Source organism: Amphibalanus amphitrite, unplaced genomic scaffold (assembly GCF_019059575.1).
Source record: "Amphibalanus amphitrite isolate SeventyFive unplaced genomic scaffold, NRLGWU_Aamphi_draft 000117F_arrow, whole genome shotgun sequence".
Classification (NCBI taxonomy): domain Eukaryota; kingdom Metazoa; phylum Arthropoda; class Thecostraca; order Balanomorpha; family Balanidae; genus Amphibalanus; species Amphibalanus amphitrite.
In genome coordinates this window covers 758,072-777,102 of record NW_024881612.1, presented here as the reverse complement: position 1 = coordinate 777,102, position 19,031 = coordinate 758,072, and the positions used below count along the sequence as shown (strand labels likewise).

The window sequence follows — 19,031 nt, the reverse complement described above, 5'->3', positions numbered from 1 at the left end:
GATGCGGATTGACGAGAGGATCACGATGATGCCCTTAGTTTGTTCCTATCTTGACTAATTCGAAAGTTATTCGAGAAAAACTCTCTCCATATCTAGCGCCGCCATTTTGACTTTTTCGACCCCTGTGACGTCATCTTTGACCTGACCTGAAAATGACCTTAGTAAAAATTGTAGACCTTGTCCATGCGTATCCGATGCCGTTTACCGCTTGTCGCTATCTTGCTTCGTTCTCGAGATCTCAGGGGGGGCCGAATCGGCCCCCCCCCCCGCCAGTTTCTTGTCCCGGCGGAGCCCGCCAGGAATAGGGTTAAGACTCCGTTTTCATAGTCAGTCTTTAAAGTACCGCGTAACAGACAACAGTGTGGGGGATCCATCAAGCCCGACCGTGGAAGGACTGCTTAACCCTATTCCTGGCGGGCTCCGCCGGGACAAGAAACTGGCGGGGGGGGGGGGCCGATTCGGCCCCCCCTTCAGATCTCAAAAATTACACATCGCAGCGACAAACGGTAAACGGCATCGGATACGCACGGTCAAGATATACAATTTTTACTAAGGTCATTTTCAGGTCAGGTCAAAGATGACGTCACAGGAGTCGAAAAAGTCAAAATGGCGGCGCTAGACATGGAGAGAGTTTTTCTCGAATAGCTTTCGAATTAGTCAAGATAGGAACAAACTAAGGGCATCATCGTGATCCTCTCGTCAATCCGCATCGAATGATATATATGTTGACCTCGAAAGGTCAAGGTCAAAGGTTGACCTCAGGTCACGTGACCTCGAGGTCATCATGTATATCATTCGATGCGTCTTGACGAGCTGAACACAATGAGACCATCCACGCGTCTGTATTATGTTCCTGTACGGAGTTATTGGCCAAGAACCTTTGGTGACCTTTGATGACGTCACATGACCTCACAGCTGCCCAACAGCAAAACAGACCTCAAGGTAGTGAAGGTTGATCGTATATGAAGTCATGTATGGTATATGGGGCCATTCCGACCCGTTTTGGTGGTAAAAACAGGGAGTTGATTTTTCCCCCATTGACTTATAATGGGGAGGTCGCGAAACTGACCTGACCTTAGGTCACCGATATCAAAATTCCGAGATAAACAAATTGCACATACTGGTACCCTAACTAAAGCCTGAAGAGAAGAAATTGATCGGTCAAAAACTCTAGCTCTGGCGTGATTGCAAACTTTTCTGAGGTAGGGTCACCAAACCGCCTCTGGTGACCTGACCTGAGGTCAGATCAACTCAAAATTTTCAGACATGTTGCGTAGAAGCCTTTTAGGAAAAGTCAGAAAATTTGAGCTTCCTAGCTCAACGCGTTTGGGAGAAATAACCAAAAAACCTCAGGGGGGGGGGGCTCCTGAGGCCCCCCGCCAGGAATAGGGTTAAGTTGAGTCACCGATGCAATTGACATCCTCGTCCCAGGTCAATTGGTTCGGTGAATAGCAGGCCCTTCCTCGGTCAGGCTTGATGGATAGGCACCGCATTGTTGCGCGGTATTTTTAAGACCGACTGTACTTACTACTTAGAACTTACCCAAAACTTACTTCTGTAACGCCAACAGGCCTCGAGTGGTTAGATTTAGTCAAAGTCGCATCATGACTATACGTACATATGCGTACTTAAGCAGGCTCTCCAGAGTGGTTGGTGTTACCTTGGTCCTATGCTGCTGAAAACCTAAACACAGGCTAGCTCAGCGGAATTCAGTTTGGTGCTGCCAGTTGCCACCCCTTCCCCCCTCCCCACACCTACATTAGCTCTGAACGTGACTCTATACGTGAACGTCGAAACAAGACCCATGTGGACCCTATAGAATGAGTTTGATATGGCCCAAGCGTCATGCTTTTTCCTCAGTGGATGGATCAAATGGTAGATCAGCATAGTTAAGGTACTTAACTATGCTGATATGCCTAATAGGTACTAAGTTGAGATAAGCGATGACGTATTTTCGTTTGTTTTACGATCCTGAACAATGGATGCATCATTTGCATATTTGTTGATATAAGGACAGAATTATTTGCTCAAATAATCAAACCCTAGGTGTCATTTAAGCCCCAAATTTCAGATTCCCTTCTTTATCATAACAAAGTGCATAACATTGTGCTTATGTATTGTGTACGACACCAGGAAGGTAGTTAGGTACTTGCAGCACCATGAGCGCAAAATGACCATTGCAGTTCGCGCGCCCTAATGTCCCATTTAACTAACTAGCTAAAGTACCTGGCCTTTAACAAGCTTGTTTCTGCATATTATGCTCCTTGTCTCCCACGGAATCATCTTCCGATGTCTGCTGTGCCAGCGAGGCCGCCGTCCCGTGCAAAAGCGACATCCCGTTCAACTGCGCTGAGCGGATTGTAGACAGCTGATTGCCGCCATCAGCTGATTATGGACAGCTGTTTGCGCCTCCGGCTGTGCTTGACCCGGCGATTGTCGTACGCTGGGTCGTCGTGTGGCCGCGTTTCTGAGGAACCATGTCACCGCCGCGCCGGTGTCTCCCACCGCGAGCAGCGCCGCGCCCGGAAGTGGCGGAGGCTCGCACGAGATTGCGCCGTCACTAACGGTGTGCATGAATAATGCAAATTCATTGTGCAAGATGATTGGGTGCATGCAGACATGTATGGCGTCTGTATACGCCGAGAATATCTGCTGACTAGGCCCTGAGCCGAGTGTGCACCAAACGGTTTGACCATGATCTGCGAAGTGCGAAGTGCATGGATGCGTTGGTCGGGCCTGCTACGAATACTTATTTCGGTATTTTATCAATTCTTAGATAGGTGTATTTGTAATATGCACACTGTGCTACAATCCAGAGTGTAGGAATACCATATGTGTCATTTGTGATTTGACGCGCCCTATTCTACCATCAGACCGAGGGACACGCGGAAGGAGAAGTCACGCGACGCGGCCCGGTCTCGGCGCGGCAAAGAGAATCACGAGTTCTACGAGCTGGCGCGCCTGCTGCCGCTGCCGACAGCCATCACCTCGCAGCTGGACAAGGCCTCCATCGTGCGCCTGACGCTCAGCTGTCTGAAGATCGGGGAGTTCAGTCGGCGCGGCGACCCGCCCTGGCACGGCCCGCCGGCGCACGACGCCCTGCAGAGAGGTCAGTAACAGCTGAGGCTTCAGTCCGGCCGTGAGGCTGATAAGGGGTCAGTCCGGGTCGGGTCGTTAAAGGGACTATCCCACCTTTAACATGGGGTTTGAGCTGAGATAGCCAAGTTTGCGGCGAGGTTCAGAAACCACTATCTATCTAGGTTGCAACCCCCGCGGCCTCTTGGTGTTGAAGAAATTCGTTCCCTTCATTTGAAAATGGGCCTTGTACAAGGCCCTATCTTCAACATGGAGCGACCGTTAGTGTGACGTCACCTCGTTTAGTCATTCTGATTTAAATGGGTTTGTTCGTTGAAAAATCGCTTAAAACTTGGTCTGAACTTTGTTGTGGTGCCAACAGAGTAAAAAGAATCAGCTTTATGACAGTAATGTGGCCTGGGGAAGGAGGTAATTTTGGGCTGTGACGTCACATATTTGAAAGTTTGTGTTTGGAATATGGGAAGCCTAAGATGTTTAATGAAAAATAAATGCCAGAACCGTGTTCCTGGTCATCCAATCTATAAAGTCGGGCACAATTTAACTGGTTTTAACAACATTTTAGAAGGTGGGATAGTCCCTTTAAGGGGTCAGTCCGGCAGGGGGATCTGAGGGTGAGGGGTCGGTCCGGGTCGGGTCGTTAGGGGCTCAGTCCGGCAGGGGGAGCTAAGTCCGGGTGAGTCCAGGTGGGGTCGGTAAGGGGCCAGTCCGGCAGTGGAGCTGAGGGTGAGGGGTCAGTCCGGGTGGGGTCGTTAGGGGTCAGTCCGGCGGGAGAAGCCGAGAGGTCAGTCCGGGCGAGGCTGATAGGGGGCCAGTTCGGGGGCTGAGATCAGTGATATACCATTGATTAATCAGTGAGGCCCGAGGGTGACATTTATGTTCACTGAGGATTTCCTCGAAACAATGCCATGCTCGTGTGGCTGCAAAAGGCCCAGCCGTAGCCGATTGAAACTTGTGAACTCGTGTTTTACCTGCGCTGTTGGGCCATATCACCCCAACCTTTTCATTTACATACCGCTTGTGTTTCGGTCTCAACATCGGCAACTGACTTTTATCCTCTGCAGGTCCCCACATTCGTCTTCGTGGCGTCCCGACGTCAATAGCGGACGCCTATGACCACCACCAGGGGACGCACATACTGCAGGTAGGTGTCCTATGGGCACCACGCGGGTACACATATCACATAGACATTAGGGTCCGCCGAAATCAGTGCTGGTCCTAATATAACCTGGAGGCTGGAAAATTGAACTTTACGACACATCCAGTCGCCGTAATGGCTTTGATCGACCTGTATCGACACAAGGCCTGTTTGATGAACATTGAGCAGTCTCCTTTGTAAGGGTCAAGTATTGTAAGTATTTGTAAGCATCCCCCTGCCCTGTATCGTGATATTGATAAAACCAACGAGTGCCTATTACGGCACGTGCCAGTTGCCACGTGCGACATGAGGAGATCCAGAGGAGCTCTTCATGCCATGATGTGGGAACGGCTGAAAGGATACAATTAAAAAATTGTCTCTAGCAGCTGACATTAACCGACGAGCCGCTGGGATATACCTTAAAGGTAGTGTGCCAGCTTTCCTGGACCGTATGGAGTTAATGGCCCAGATAAGGAGAACCGGATTTTTAGAACTTATCCATACCTTCAAAATTCATGGAAACGTCTTAAATTCTTCAAATTTTGAGTACCCCAGTGCGAAATTCGCCCCGACGGGTTGTCGGTCGTACCCCAACCACATTTCACACCACTATGAACAATAAATGCACACACTGAAATCGCTATTACCGATAGGCTCATCCAATCAAGTTTCGATAAACCCGTTCATCATCATCTCCTGCGGTTTCGAACACGCCTGTTAGGTGGTGCGGTAGACCGCGCCCAAAGCCAGGGCCCCGGTAACGTGAGGTAGCCGAGTCGGGGCAGCGTGCGCTGACCCAAGCCGGGGCCGCGCGTCCTCCCGGTGTCATGTGATAGCCCGGGGCTGTCCGCGGGGATGCGGTAGACCGCGCCCAAAGCCGCGGCCCCGGCTTGGGTCAGCGCATGCTGCCCCGACTCGGCTACCTCACGTTACCGGGGCCCTGGCTTTGGGCGCGGTGGTGGTGCGTCGGGCCGCGCGCTCTGACTTCGGCCAAGAAAAATGTGTCAGCTGATCATTGTCATTTCTGCCACTTTCATGTGGTGAGATGGGGTCATAACTTTAGAGACGGCTGTTTCATATCAATTATTTTACATAAAATAATATTTCCAACCATAAATTAATGTTCGACAGCCAAATTAAAGAAACAATACCAATACAGGCTTAGAATTTAAATTCGACATTGTGTTGTCTACGATTAGACAGCTGATAACTCATTCCCGTACGTCGTAACTCTATAATGACCTTTGCTTATTGTCACATGTGCGCCGCATTCGTGATTGTTGCCGACGCCTGTTTGCAGGTCAGCCCACTACAGTTGTTATACATATCGAAAAACCGATAAACTTTTAGGCGAAAAAAGCACTATTTTAGGCACATTTTTGATTTTTTTTGCGATATTAGGTAAAAACAGGAGCTTCGTATCCTAGGAAAAATAAAATGGGAAATCATTCAAAGGTGGCACACTACCTTTAAGTTTCCCCCTTCACGTTTTCGTGTGATATTTCCGAAATCTCATAAGATATGAGCTTATTGCTTGGTATAGCTTCAAATAAATACCTAGGCTATATTTGAAGAAAGTTTATTGGTTGCAGCACTTAACACGCATTCGTTTTTTAAGTAGCATCTGGCCGGCCGGCAACTATCGTGACTCGTGAGGGCTAGAGTTCGTATCTAAGTAGCATTTGACCAGCCGGCAACTGCCGTGAGGGCTATACATATTTATGCGTGTTAGATTAGGTCAGGTCAGGTCAGGTCAGGTTTGCTTTGGTTTGATTAAGATAGAAAGAACCATCTCCGGGTAGCGCCTCTCCTTCGTTGTTAAAACGAAACGCGCGAGTGCCAGACATTACGAAGTCCAAAAGACAGTCACGTAGACGTCGGCCCATTCTGATTTTTTTATGTGATGTAGCTAATGTATGGGAGAATAAAATATGAAAAAATCAGCAAAATCGAAGGGTACCCATTTTTCAGAAATTCAGAATTTATTTTTTGAATTTTAATTATGTTCACTAATTACTTAATGACGTCAATATTGTGATGCTCAAATCAAAGCCTGATCTATTCCCTACACTTCAAACTTTGTCACATGATGTATTAAGTTCATTTACCCATGTCTAACGAGATGTTTGTGTTGTTCTTGTGTTTCAGAGTTTGGACGGCTTTGCATTTTCACTTGGACCGGATGGAAGATTTCTGTACGTTTCGGAAACGGTGTCCATATACCTTGGGCTTTCACAGGTCAGTTTGTTTACTTGGGCTTCTCAATGTCAGGTCACGGAGCTTCTCTTAGGTCAACGTTCTTGCGCGCTGGTTTTGACTACCTCTCGGCTACGGACTGACGCTATCCCTGGCTTCGTGGCTGGGGAAGCAATGACTATGAACCATTCAAACTGTGAACTAAACTTTTTTTTTGAATTTTGCATCCCGGTTGCACTAAGGCATACCGGGGAGGGGTGAACTAAACTTTTTTATGGTATGAATATGAAAAACATCGATTGATTAAGACGTTCCGTGATGACGGGCTGCTTCTGGCAACTGGGCTCTGCCTACCACATTCCCTTTAGCGGCATGGTACCGCTTCGTCATGGGAATTGTCGGGAATACATCAATGTGATATCATAAACATGACATCGAGCATTGTCAAGGTGGCATTGACTGACATGTTGCACAAAGCATACGCCGCACGGTATACCTGAGTAAAGACACGCCGTACAGCTTGCGGGAACTGCTAGGCTGGCGTCCTCTGTCCAGTAGAGTCTGCATCTCCCCAGCGGTTCCCGGACCGTAATGATATGCGCGGTCTGTGTTTAAGCCGGGGGATGCTGATGTAGGTGATGGCCGCTCGGCTGATCTGTCGCCGCTCCCCGCCAGGACCACACCTTGTGAGCAGCTCCCAGCCAGAGGAGCTGCTCACTTTGCTCAGGCTCAAAACTGGTTGTGAGAGTTGTGTAAGCATTTCTTTAGTAAATGAAGAAGGCGTAACTGCTCCTTCCTCAAAGAGTTACTAGAAAGCTGAAATGTCAATTAAATAGCGACAAGATTGCATGGGCTGGTGCTTCATAAAACCCAGGCATACTCTTAAGCCGGAAGTCAGAGCACAGCTCAGCCTTAGGGCCGCAAGGCCGCTGACTTCTCCGCCGCTCGCTGACAGTCTCCGCACCCACCCGCCCCAGGTGGAGATGTGCGGCAGCAGCATCTTCGACTACCTGCACGCGGAGGACCACGGCGAGTTCGCCGAGCTGGCCGGCCTGGCGCTCAGTCACGGCCGGCCCCTGGCCTCGCCCGGCGAGCAGAACGCCGGACCGGTGGGCACGCATAACCCGGATGGTGAGTAGGGAGAGAGGACTATCGCTGGAGAGACACAGCCCCAAGTCGTCGAAAGTGAGGACTGAAATCGCAACAGAAACGCAGGACCACGAGAGTAAGGCAGGCAGTTTTGATATGAACCTCACTGGGGTGGCAACCCCAAGTCATTTTTTCAGAGATATGTGATCGCCTGGAAGCAACTGACTGGTGGTCACTGCCTTAGCATCGAAACTACCGGCTCTCTCTGTTTCCAGTGAACGGAGCCATGACAGCGGAGACAACTGGAGGATACGAAGGTCTGGAGCGAGCCCTCTGTGTCCGGCTGAAGTCCACACTGACCAAACGGGGCTGCCACTTCAAAACGCCCGGCTACAGGGTTAGTCACATCGTTCATAACACGACGCTTCAGACGAGCCGCTGTGTGAAATGCGCTTTTATATTTTAAAAGCAGTTTTGGGAGAGTGGAGGCTGTGAAACTTTGATCTGTAGGGTTCTCACTGTCATTCAATTTCAGTGATGTATGCGGGATCTGTTTCATCGTAATAATGATACGATGACTGAAATCCCCATGACCCTTTCCTGACCTGTCGGTTTGGGTGCCGACCTACCGTAGCCATTCGTCCTGTCGACCCGCCGATCCGCCACCAGGCTGGTTGACCTGCCGACTGACCTGTTGCCCTGCCGCCCCGCAGGCAATGCAGCTGCAGTGCCGCCTGCGGCCGGCCGTCGACCCTGCAGATTCAGTCGGCAGCACCACCCGGCTACTGGGCCTGGTGGGCCTGGCCGTGGCGCTGCCGCCGCCCGGTGTCCACGAGCTGCGGCTGGACGGCCACTCGTTCGTCACACGGCTCACATTCGACCTGCGGATCGTCCACTGCGAGCCCAGGTCAGTCCGCGAGTTCAGGTCAGAGGTCAGGTCACGAACCCAGGTCAAACGTCAGGTTACAAGGCCTACTTTGCTCTTGCCGAGAAACTATTTTATCAAAAAGGAGAACAATTGGAGCAAAAGATTGAAATTAAATCGCCTTTTGACCTTGGCTTTTGAAACCCTTCGTTTGCGTGTGATTTACAGGGTGCCTCCGTGCGTGGACTTTACCTCGGAGAGTCTAGTGGGACGGAGTCTGTACTCGCTGTGCCATGGAGCAGACGTCGCCCAGCTGAGACAGGCACACCAAGACCGTGAGTAACATAATATTCCAGTTACGAGACTACTGAACGTAATACCTAGAGGGATACTCGAGAAAGGGTTATTGTATGTATATATTTTTGTTTATCTTACAGCTAGTGGGTTTGCAAGGACCACTGGCTGAATATAGGGGAAAGTGCATGCTAATTGAACAACGTGCTTTCAGGCCAATGTACGCGATTGTTCCCATAAACATACTGGCCACCCACTGAGTGTGCGGCTGTGCAGTGCTGACCAAAACAAAGGGAAAGTGTTGACTGGCTGTGTGTATGTGTGTCGGTATGCCTATATGTCTATGTCTATGTCTGTATGTTGGCAGTGCTCACCAAAGGTCAAGTACTGACCGGCTACTACCGGCTACTGAGTCCCACCGGCGGCTACACGTGGCTCCACACCTGCGCCACTGTGGTCGGCCATGGCCGCGCCGATCAGCCCCCCAGCGTGATCTGCGTCAACCACGTCCTCTCGTGAGTAAACACCGCAGGCGGATATGTGTCATGATATGATATGGTGCGTGTTTCGTTCGCAGTGACATGCTTCCCGCGTGAGCATACAGTATTTGCAGTAAGCTACTCGATCAAAAAGTGCACTTATTTGTCCAAAATAACCATCTGCTCCCCTAACCGTCATCTCTCCGATATCTCTGTTTTCGTGACCTGTTCCTCTTGCCTCTCCCTTAACCACCTGTTACTCTTATCCTCAGTTCCTCCAACCCACTGTTTTCCGTAAGCCTCTGTTCCACCACTCCATCCTCAGTCGTCACCTGACTCCTCTGTGACCCTAGCTCTAACCCCCCATTTATTATTGTCCAGGCACCCGGAGCACGCCGGTACCGTCATGGAGAGCTCCCTCCTCGGAAACCACCTGGACCTGAAGACCGACAGCGACCCCAGCGAGCAGAGCCTCCCCGAGAACTGGCGGCATGACACCGGTAAGGCAACTTCACTCCTTTTTACATGGATAGTGAAATAGCGGATGCACCGATTTTTTGACCATTTGATTAAAAAATTTGAATTTGCCCTGGCCACATTTAGTTCCTGTCGCCGTTATTCACGCTGTTTCGTCTTACATTTTTGTGTTTACTCAGTAGGCAAATTATAACGTATGCGTCAGTGTTGTTCCAACGTCTCAGATGTGTCTGTGTTTCAGCGGAGAGTGCAGGGGAGACATTGCTCGCCGATGGAGGTGGCATTAACCGTGGCCACAGAGGGAAGGGACTGGCCGATGCTGAAGACGAGGGCAGATGTGCCCTCGGGTATCCCCACACCGCCGTCAAACGGGAGATGGAGGTTTGTCGCTCGTCTGCTCACTGGAGGCTAGGGCCGTCCTTTTTGGATTGTATTTCGATTTTATCTGAAGTTTCTTCATTCCTAATTTATGTCTGGCGTAGGGACACCGAAGACATCTGATATCTTTCGATGAAAGTCGAGCAAAAGTACGTGTATTTGCAGCGTCTGGTAGGCTATTGCTGGACTCACCACTTCTCTGAATGGTGTTTAGACGTCAATATGACCTCTTGGTCTCCTTTCCACAGATGGTTCTGACATGCGATACAAGCCAAGCGGAGCACCACGAGCCCCCAGAGTCGCCACGCGGTCAGAAGCGCCACTACAGCTCCGTCGCCTCGTCGCCAGGCGGCGGCTGTGCGCCGGGCGCCACCTGCTGCGTCGATTGGCGACGGCGGCGGCGGCAGGAGAGCGGTCCCTCCACCGACTGTCGTCCGGAGCAGTGGCACGGCCCGCCGGCCGGCGCCGCCCGCCGCTCCGTCATTAGGTCCGGCACTCAGACTGAGCTGCCGCCACCAGCCGGGGCCGAGGGCGCGGCGCTGCCCGGTCCAGCCGGCTTCACACCACCTGCCTCCGTGTCCCCTCAGGAGCCGCCGCCGGTCTGTGGGTCCCCGCTGGACCCGGGGTCCGGACTGGGTCCGCGCGGCTCGGGTCACAGGTCTCCTCTGGACCCGGGGCCGGATCGCTCCCCGCCGAGTCAGGAGCCGTCACCATACGGTCAACCGTTCGGCAGGTCCCTGCCGAGGCTGGGACCGGCCTTTGGGGACGTGCTCCACGGGCTCCACAGCTCACATTCAGCTGAGCGGCCACCGCTAGAGGCGATTCGGTCGTTCTGGTTCGTGCCTTAGATGTCGGAGCCGACACCGGACGTTTTCACAGGTGGGCTGAGGTCCACAGGTGCGCGCATACGTACTTTATCGTAGTCTGTGCTTTCATCCGATATACGCTGGGTGCGCGTACGATACGTACGAAATGGGACCAATTGTGGTGGCGACTGAGCTTGTATTACGTCACAAGTGCCAGTGTTAAATTGAGGTGCCTTAGAAAGACGTTGGCTGATTGTTGAAAATCATATCAATGTGCCATTTATATGGAGGACTTTGAATTTCATGTTGCGTGCCTTGCTTCGGATTGGGCTGGGTGCTGATGAGTTAAAGCGAAACTACTCTGGTGTGTTGTAGCACAGGCAAGTTGCAGGACCAGTTTACCCTGGTGACTTCTTTCGGAACTACTGGGTATAGATTACTTGTAATATAAGTGGCAGGTGATAATTCGCGAGGATGCTTGACTGGCACTATCGACTAGGAGCATAAACGGTGCCATATGAATTCGTCCTGCTCGTTCAACGCAGAGGTAGTTTTACCGTTTTTGACGATCTGTGATTGTAAGTACACATTGAAGGTGCGTTTCTTTTTGGATTTCAGTGTCTTCTCTAAATAAGAATGTATTGCTTAGTATAGTGTGCGACGTAGTTCGCTACCTGCAAGGTTTTGGATGACTTTTATACATTTTTATATTGTGTTGTACTTTGATGTGTAGCCATGCCTCGGTATTTATAATACAAAGGACAGTGATAGCAGTTAATATTGACAATGAGCGATGACAACAGACACGAAAGGAAACCACACCGCTATTTTTTGTTTATAAATACCTGACCTCTGGAATTCTTGTTTATTCAGGTCAAGAACCGATATACAGGCAGTAATGAACTGTGTAACGCATAGGTAGGCGTACCTATCATAAAAAAGACAGGACACACAAACATTACGTTGCTAAATCCAGCGGCCATCAATCGAAACCAAATATCCGGGTTTTGTGCCCATCCCATTGCACGTCTCCCAGCGTGTGTATTTCTTCATATTTAGACAATTTTATACGGAAAGATCGCCGCCCTCTAGGCTCCCAACGGAAAAGAGGCAGCTTTAGCTAGAGCTACTGACCGTACTGACAGAGAAGGCAGGCGGCGCAACACTTCAAGCCTTGTTGATCGGTAACTAAACCCAACTTCCAGGTGACGTTTATACGTGACTTTTAAGATTAACGAAGCACATCAAAACTTTCTGCATATAAAACTTTATTAGCGCTTGAAATGACGGCAATAATAGTCCATTCAAAACGATGACAAGACATAAAGAAACTTCCGACCCGTTCAAACATAACACATCAACCGCACAAATAAATAGTACGCTGCCCGACTAGCCCCCACACCTGTCTCATTTTCGAACTTCAACCCTGTATTTACTGCTGTCGGAGAGCCCCATCCACCGGTCGAACCTCTCCCCGCTCTCCTGTCCTCCCCTGTTTCTCCAGCACGCACCATGGCCACCTGGCGCCGGCGCTCCTTTATTACATACGGCCCCCACTGAGCGAGGCGCCTTACCTCACCCACTAATAAATAGAAGACGAGCCACCGACGTCACACAGACACTGACAACGTTTGTAAGCCAGTGAGCCAGCTCTACGATCTTAGAGTTGCTACTCATGTAGTCAGAGGCGGATCCAGCTCATATTTTTTTTTGGGGGGGGGGCAAACCATAAGAATTTATCGATTCTTTCCATGCCTCGTCCATGTCCATAGGCGTAATGTTAAAATTATGCCGTTGGGGGGGGGGGGCAAATGCCCATTTTGCCCCCCCCCCCCCTGGATCCGCCACTGCATGTAGTATTTGAAAAATATGTTTGTTGTCTTGCACTAGATCCGGTATTTTATGGAAGACTGGCTTCACGTTTGTCTTACGCTCTCTAAAATAGGTAAGTATTGTTCTATGGACCGCTGGGATGCATTTGCTTGTATTGGGACCATGCATGCACTTTGCGATCTGAGATAAATTTAACAACCGACTCTGAATGGCAGTGAATTGCTTACTATGTAAGAATATGAATAAAAGAAAGTGAACTATATCCCGCGATCGATGTCTCTCGGACGACGAAGATTCTACGTCGTTCGGCCGATCCCGCTCAAGGCCAGAGGGGGCTCGGCTGCGGTTATGGAACGTGATTGGCCGGACGGCGTAGAATCTTCATCGTCCGAGAGACATCGAACGCGGGGATAGTTTTAGCCAATTGGGTATGCGTAGATACGAGCATTGCTATTCGTTTGTCGACTATGGAAGACGATATAATTCAATTTCCCGTAACAATTAAAAATCAAGTCAATAATGCAGGAGAAAGGAGAAGAGCAAGTGTTCCACGCTGTATGTTGAATGCCTCATCAGAGGCGGATCCAGCTCAGAGTTTTGGGGAGGGGGGGGGGGGCAAACCATAGAAATTTATCGATTCTTTCCATGCATCGTCCATAGGCGTAATGTTAAAATCATGCCGTTTGGGGGGGGGGGGGCAAATGCCCATTTTGCCCCCCCCCCCCCTGGATCCGCCACTGTGCCTCATATTCGTTTGAAGGACATGCTGGTATTTCCGAAGTCCAGAATTGTTGTCACATCAATCATGGGTGCCATATTAATCCATGACATGACGGTCAGCGGCATCAAACACGCTCCCTAAGCTATATGAAGGGACAACAGATTAGCCGCCGTCATTGCGGGCGGGTGCCGCCTAATCTACATACTTCTGTGTCGCGGCACGTGCCGCTGACGGCGCGCCCGACGCGGGGCGCCACGTCTGCCACGTGCCGGTACAGCTGCGCCGCTGGGCCGCGGGGGGAGGGGGGGGGGGGCAGGTGCGTCGGCCGCCGGTAAGTGACCAGTTTTCCGCCCCACTGCCTCTCGGACTCTCGCCCTATCGCCGGACATCTATTTCAAATGAGGCCGGCAAATAAAACGGCACACCACAATAATAATGGATAAATTGGCGCCTGATTGTTCCCGGCAGATGGGGAGAGATTCAGACAGGTGACGGCGATGCAGCGCCGGGGGCAGCGGTGGACGGTGCGATAAAGGGAGGACCGGGGGCAGCGGACGGTAAGGCGGGGAGGGCCGGCAGGGACAACTGGACCGAGGGATGACCTGTGAGACTGAGGGATGGTCGGTAGGGTAGGCCTGAAAGGGGACGGCAGGAGTGATAGAGGCCAGTGGAACAGAAAGAGTTGGGTATGACTTTCATGAGTCAATCAGACTGAGTGAGAAGACTTGATTGACTTGATTGAGAAGAAGATTCAACTTGATTTATTATACCTAGTGGTTAGGTATTTTTCATTATTTTCCAACAGCTAAACTTATTAGAGCTGCGTCCAAGAGGGTCAATTTTAATAGCAATTCACAAAAAGCTACCTTCGGCAATGTTACTTCAAATCAAATTCACACTCTAACCATTGACCCAATAAGAAGAGAATATCAGTAAAGAAGCGACATATTTTTTTTTTTTTTGCACTGAATGGTCAAAGATATCATAGGTACTCGTAGGTACAATATTCCCTGCTCTGGCTAACACACCTTACTCCGCTCTGCTCACTTATGATGATTGACAGGTCAAACGTCTTAACCGTGCTGTTTACCAGCCGTCCAAGAAACATTTCTGATTGACGAGGAAATTCGGCCTACCTACTGTTTGTCAGCTGACCTTAGATCTAACAGCTGAGGTGGGGCGGTGACGTGTATCAGCTGACCTGTGACGGCTGACCCGTGACGGCTGACCTGTGACAGCTGACAGGTCGGTCTGAGCCCGGGATATAACCCGGCCGCGCCCGCTGTCGGTCACAGCCGCTCTCAGCTCCGCCAACATGAGGCCGCTGGCGGCTCTGACGCTGCTTGCCGCGCTGGTGGCCCTGGCAGGGGCCACCTTTGGTACGTACTGGAGACCCTATTAGAGATCACAGTTCCTTTTTGGAAGTGCGTAGAACGCATCGGTAAAACTGACAGAGGCTGACTGATTTGACGAACTCCAGGTACAGTTCTGAATTAAATAAAAGTCCAAAAAATTGTATAGGAATGCGGTAATTTATTCTCACGTGCGGCAACTTCGCAACATGAGTCTCAGAGCGATGCCTAATACTTATTATTAGTATTATTATTAGGCCCCGAACTGTTATCTCCCGGGTACTTTTTTCCATTGGATACATACTTTTAGACATGTCTACCTTTTAATACTATGCTGGTGACTTGAAATCACCCTTTCCGTTTCAGTGTCGCGGCCTCGATGCCCGCTGACCAAAAGTTGCCAGCCAGCTAGTGTCAAAAGCCTCTGCCGGCGCAACTTGGACTGCAGGAACGGAGCCAGCTGCTGCCAGCTTGGCTGTCTGCGCCGCTGCTGGTCCCCGACGTCCATCAGACCCCGGCCCCGTCCGCGTCCGGACACCCGTCGCCGTCGTCGCAGCTCCAGCGGCCCCAGTCGCCGCCGTCGTAACACTAGCGGCAACCGTCGCCGCCGTCGTAACTCCAGCGGTAACCGTCGTCGTCGTAACTCCAGCGGCCGCCCTCGCCGTCAGCGTCGCTCTCCGCAGCTGAGGTGCCGTCCCCGCTGCCGTCGGGGCGAGGTGTGTCGTCTTCGCCGCGTCTGCGGCAAACTCGGCTGCACCCGAGTGCCTAGGTGCCTTAGACCGGTTGTCCGACCGCGTCCACAGCGTCCCCACTGCCCTAAGGGATGCCGCGGGTGCGGCCTGGTTAAGGGAGTGCTTAAGTGCCTCAAATGGTGAGCGGCAGGGTCTAAGTATGAACGCTCCTGAATCCGACCACAGGTTGCGCCCAGAACGACATTGATCTGTGATGTCAAACGACATATAATAATATGTTGACCAGTAATCCCAGCTCGACCTCTTGACCCCATGTCGACCCACCCTTAGTCCTGCCTGATAGTCAGTGAGGATTTGACACAGAACGATGACAAGTCTAATTATGAACATTTAAGTTTTGACATTATGAATCACTAAAAAATCACTAAAAAGCGTGTTATGAAATTAATCGATCAAGGCACTGCTTGGAGTATTTCGATATTTTCTGCTGAATAAAAGTAATGGAAATTTTATGTCTTTATTTGGAGGGGAAGAGGCACGGTAGAACCTCGCTGAAAAGCAGCACATCGTCTGTCACGCGGCGGACCCTGCAGGGGTCTCAGGGCGGTGGTGGGACAAAAGACAACTCCATAAGCCAGCAAACAGGAATGCCAACTGTAAAGCAGCACAGGGCGGAGGGCGAAGGGCCGGGCTACCGTGTTGTCTGATGTCCATCGATCAAAACACAGCTGGAGAAAACCAACGCCAAAAGTTATTGCGCCAACGCTAGCGCTATTGTAAATTATCTCCCTTAGGTACTGGCTCAGCTTATTTTCAGAATTAGATCATAGTGTTATAAGTGCCCTGTTTCTAATACATGTTACAGGGAGTCAGAACACAAGCGAGCTATAGCAAACGGGAACCGAGACCATTCAGGGATATCGAGGCATGTATTAGAAACAGGGCACTCTATCATGTGGGATGAAGTTAAAATTTTGGACTATGAGACGAACTGGGGTAAACGAAAGGTGAAGGAGGGGTTTTATATTTCCAGGGTAGACAGACAGAACAGCATCAATATCTTACCCGGGTGGGAGGTGCCGGATATGAACAGGGCACTGCGTGTATAGGGCAAATTCCAGTGGGTCTGAGTGAGCTATTATAGGCACACTTAGTTTAGGAGTGTTGAAAAATATGTACGGCGGTTGTATGTGATTATTCGAGCGAATATGCGAGCTTGTGCGTCTGCGATTGTAAAACGATTACGAACTTACGACTACCTTCGATTAATTGTCTCGATCTCGGTTGTTACGATCACGAACTTACGATGACTGTCGAACGTTTGGCACGAATGTTATGGACGATTACGTCTTAGTTCATTAATATATGTTATGGAATGTTGGTCAAAAAGAAAGAGAAGTCAGCGTTAGGTATTTTTCAAGTATTATAAGTATTAGTATAGTTTCATTCATGTAATGTGTGCTCACGCTCATTTATGGTGTATTCGTTTGATTATTTTGTGCATCTGTGCTTTAGGCGTACGGCTACAGCTTTTCCTCGAGGTGATGTTTTTTTGGTAGGTGTTTGAGACGTTTGAGACGTATTGTCTTGTATTCTAGTGCATTTTAAAGCACGGCTGACGAAGGGAACAGAAGCTTCCGAAAGCTACCGAATCAATATATGCATTACTGGTGTCGAAGAATTGGTTCCTAAATACTTATAATGTCCCAGTACAATAATTCCATATTAAAAAAAGCGACTCCTAGTTTCCTCACGGTATATCTGACACATGGGACCGAATATAAAGGGCCGATCATTGGTCAGGAATTAGTTGGAAGTGTACTTAGATGTGTCAGCATGACAGCAGGTGCTGTTTAGTTCATTTAAGGCGGCCGCACACTAGGCCATTCGGCGGGCGACATTCCGCAAAAACGCAATTCCGTGGCGACATTACGCTTTCGTGGACGCCGAATCAGCTGCCGAAACGACAAAATTATCAGCCGACCGCTGCCAGCTAGCTGTCCGCGGGTAGAGTGCGCATGCGCGCGAACAGCCGCGGAGTTGCGGAAAAAGCTGGACCGGTTCAGCTTTTTCCGCGGCGACGCCGCGGACACCCGAAATTGTGGAACTTGAAACTCACCAACTATTGATGGAGCAGCCGAGAAATAGACTTCACTTGATAAAAAATCGTAGCGGCACTTCTTTCCCCATATTAAATGGTTTTTATACACTTCATTGGTTATTCCAATAATGGGTTACTATGTGCCTCTCCACAATTGTCTTTAGGTTTCTTGCATTTGTCGACAAACACGGTTGTTTACATTAATCACGAGCTTTATTTTTTTGCAACTTCCTCCAGAAATTATGTCAAATGAATAGATATTCAAAAGTTTATTGTACAGAAATATAGCATAATCGCATTAAATAAGCAAATATTGTATTTGCTTAAATGTATTTAGTTTGCATTCGTTTATATTTATCATAAAAATGTTTCACATAAAGTTCCTGAAAATACTAAGTAGAAAATCGCACCGCCGAATGGTCCTGTAAACTGCTGAAAACAAGCGGAAAGCCGCTGTAGGAATGTCGCCCGCGACATTCCGCTTTTGCGGAATCTCGCCCGCCGAATGGCCCAGTGTGCGGCCGCCTTTAACAGTTGGGTTTCATACTGAACGACATCAGAGACGCTCCATATCGGCAAACGACAACTACTTTATAATGTTACGGTGACGTTATCTAAGTGCTACAACCACCAGACTTTCCTCAAACATTGCCTACATAGGTATTCATTTGAAAATATGTCAATTTTTAGGATCGTGGCTCATCAGGTTTCGGATATATTCCACAAAACGTAGAGCGGGGTAACTTTATGCCCCCCCCCCCCCCCCGCCAGTGCGTGGCTCGTGGGTTAAGGCGTCAAAAAGGCACCAAACGTCGCCGATAGCTGCGTTTCAGCACTCTGTTTTCAGTTTGCGGCAATGCTATTTGATAATGATAAAGTCTTCATGGTAATTGCATTTGCATTGTGCGATATACAGCAAATAATCGATTCATTTGGATTTCGCTAGCGCACCAGAGCAACAGTCTCTATGGCAATGGCATAAGATGGGCTAGCACTGACGGACTCAATAAGGTTTGGTGATATTTCAGATATTCAAAGATTGACAGCCATCGTTTTTTCCCCTTTTTGCACAGAAAGATAATTTGACAGCCTTTTGAAATAAGTTTGCTTTAAATTGCACAGCAACGTACAGGAAAGGGCATTCGAGGCATGGCTTGTGAGCACATTTTTCCTTGAAAATTGCTTCATAAACGCTATGCTACTATGTGTAAAACGACAAAATACATCATAATTATGGGCTAGAAATCGGCAATGGGCATGGGTGTAAATGGGGTAGAAATCGGCGTCTGATTTTGTGATGGCTCTAGTGCATGTTTAGGGTGGTGCTATTTTTCATCGAGGTGGGCACCCAAGTTCCCTACCAATATTTTGTGTTTAGCTATCCATATACCTATTGTGACTTTCAGTGCACCTGCACCACGGTCATTTTAGCTGTTAATGCTCATTTCGTGCTCATTTATTATTTTATTCATATTTCTTCAAGGGTTTAGTGACTGATGTCGCACAGCACCCAGCCG

General features: G+C 49.5%; 1 protein-coding gene and 1 long non-coding RNA gene across 2 annotated transcripts in view; both read left to right on the top strand.

The window, feature by feature from the left end:
* Positions 1–11,589, top strand: part of LOC122381293 (protein trachealess-like) — a 45,040-nt gene extending 33,451 nt beyond the window's left edge. Inside the window, exons 3-13 of the mRNA XM_043365294.1 lie at positions 2,874–3,109; positions 4,158–4,237; positions 6,380–6,469; positions 7,405–7,558; positions 7,792–7,913; positions 8,230–8,423; positions 8,610–8,716; positions 9,043–9,190; positions 9,536–9,654; positions 9,873–10,012; positions 10,258–11,589. Coding sequence (XP_043221229.1) covers positions 2,874–3,109; positions 4,158–4,237; positions 6,380–6,469; positions 7,405–7,558; positions 7,792–7,913; positions 8,230–8,423; positions 8,610–8,716; positions 9,043–9,190; positions 9,536–9,654; positions 9,873–10,012; positions 10,258–10,857 — 1,990 coding nt within the window. The 3' untranslated portion in view covers positions 10,858–11,589. The remainder of the gene's footprint in view (positions 1–2,873; positions 3,110–4,157; positions 4,238–6,379; positions 6,470–7,404; positions 7,559–7,791; positions 7,914–8,229; positions 8,424–8,609; positions 8,717–9,042; positions 9,191–9,535; positions 9,655–9,872; positions 10,013–10,257) is intronic.
* A 3,076-nt stretch (positions 11,590–14,665) lies between these two features.
* Positions 14,666–15,925, top strand: LOC122381276. The gene is made up of 2 exons (XR_006256508.1): positions 14,666–14,748; positions 15,088–15,925. It is a non-coding gene; the product is annotated as an uncharacterized LOC122381276 (long non-coding RNA).
* The last annotated feature ends 3,106 nt before the right edge of the window (positions 15,926–19,031 follow it).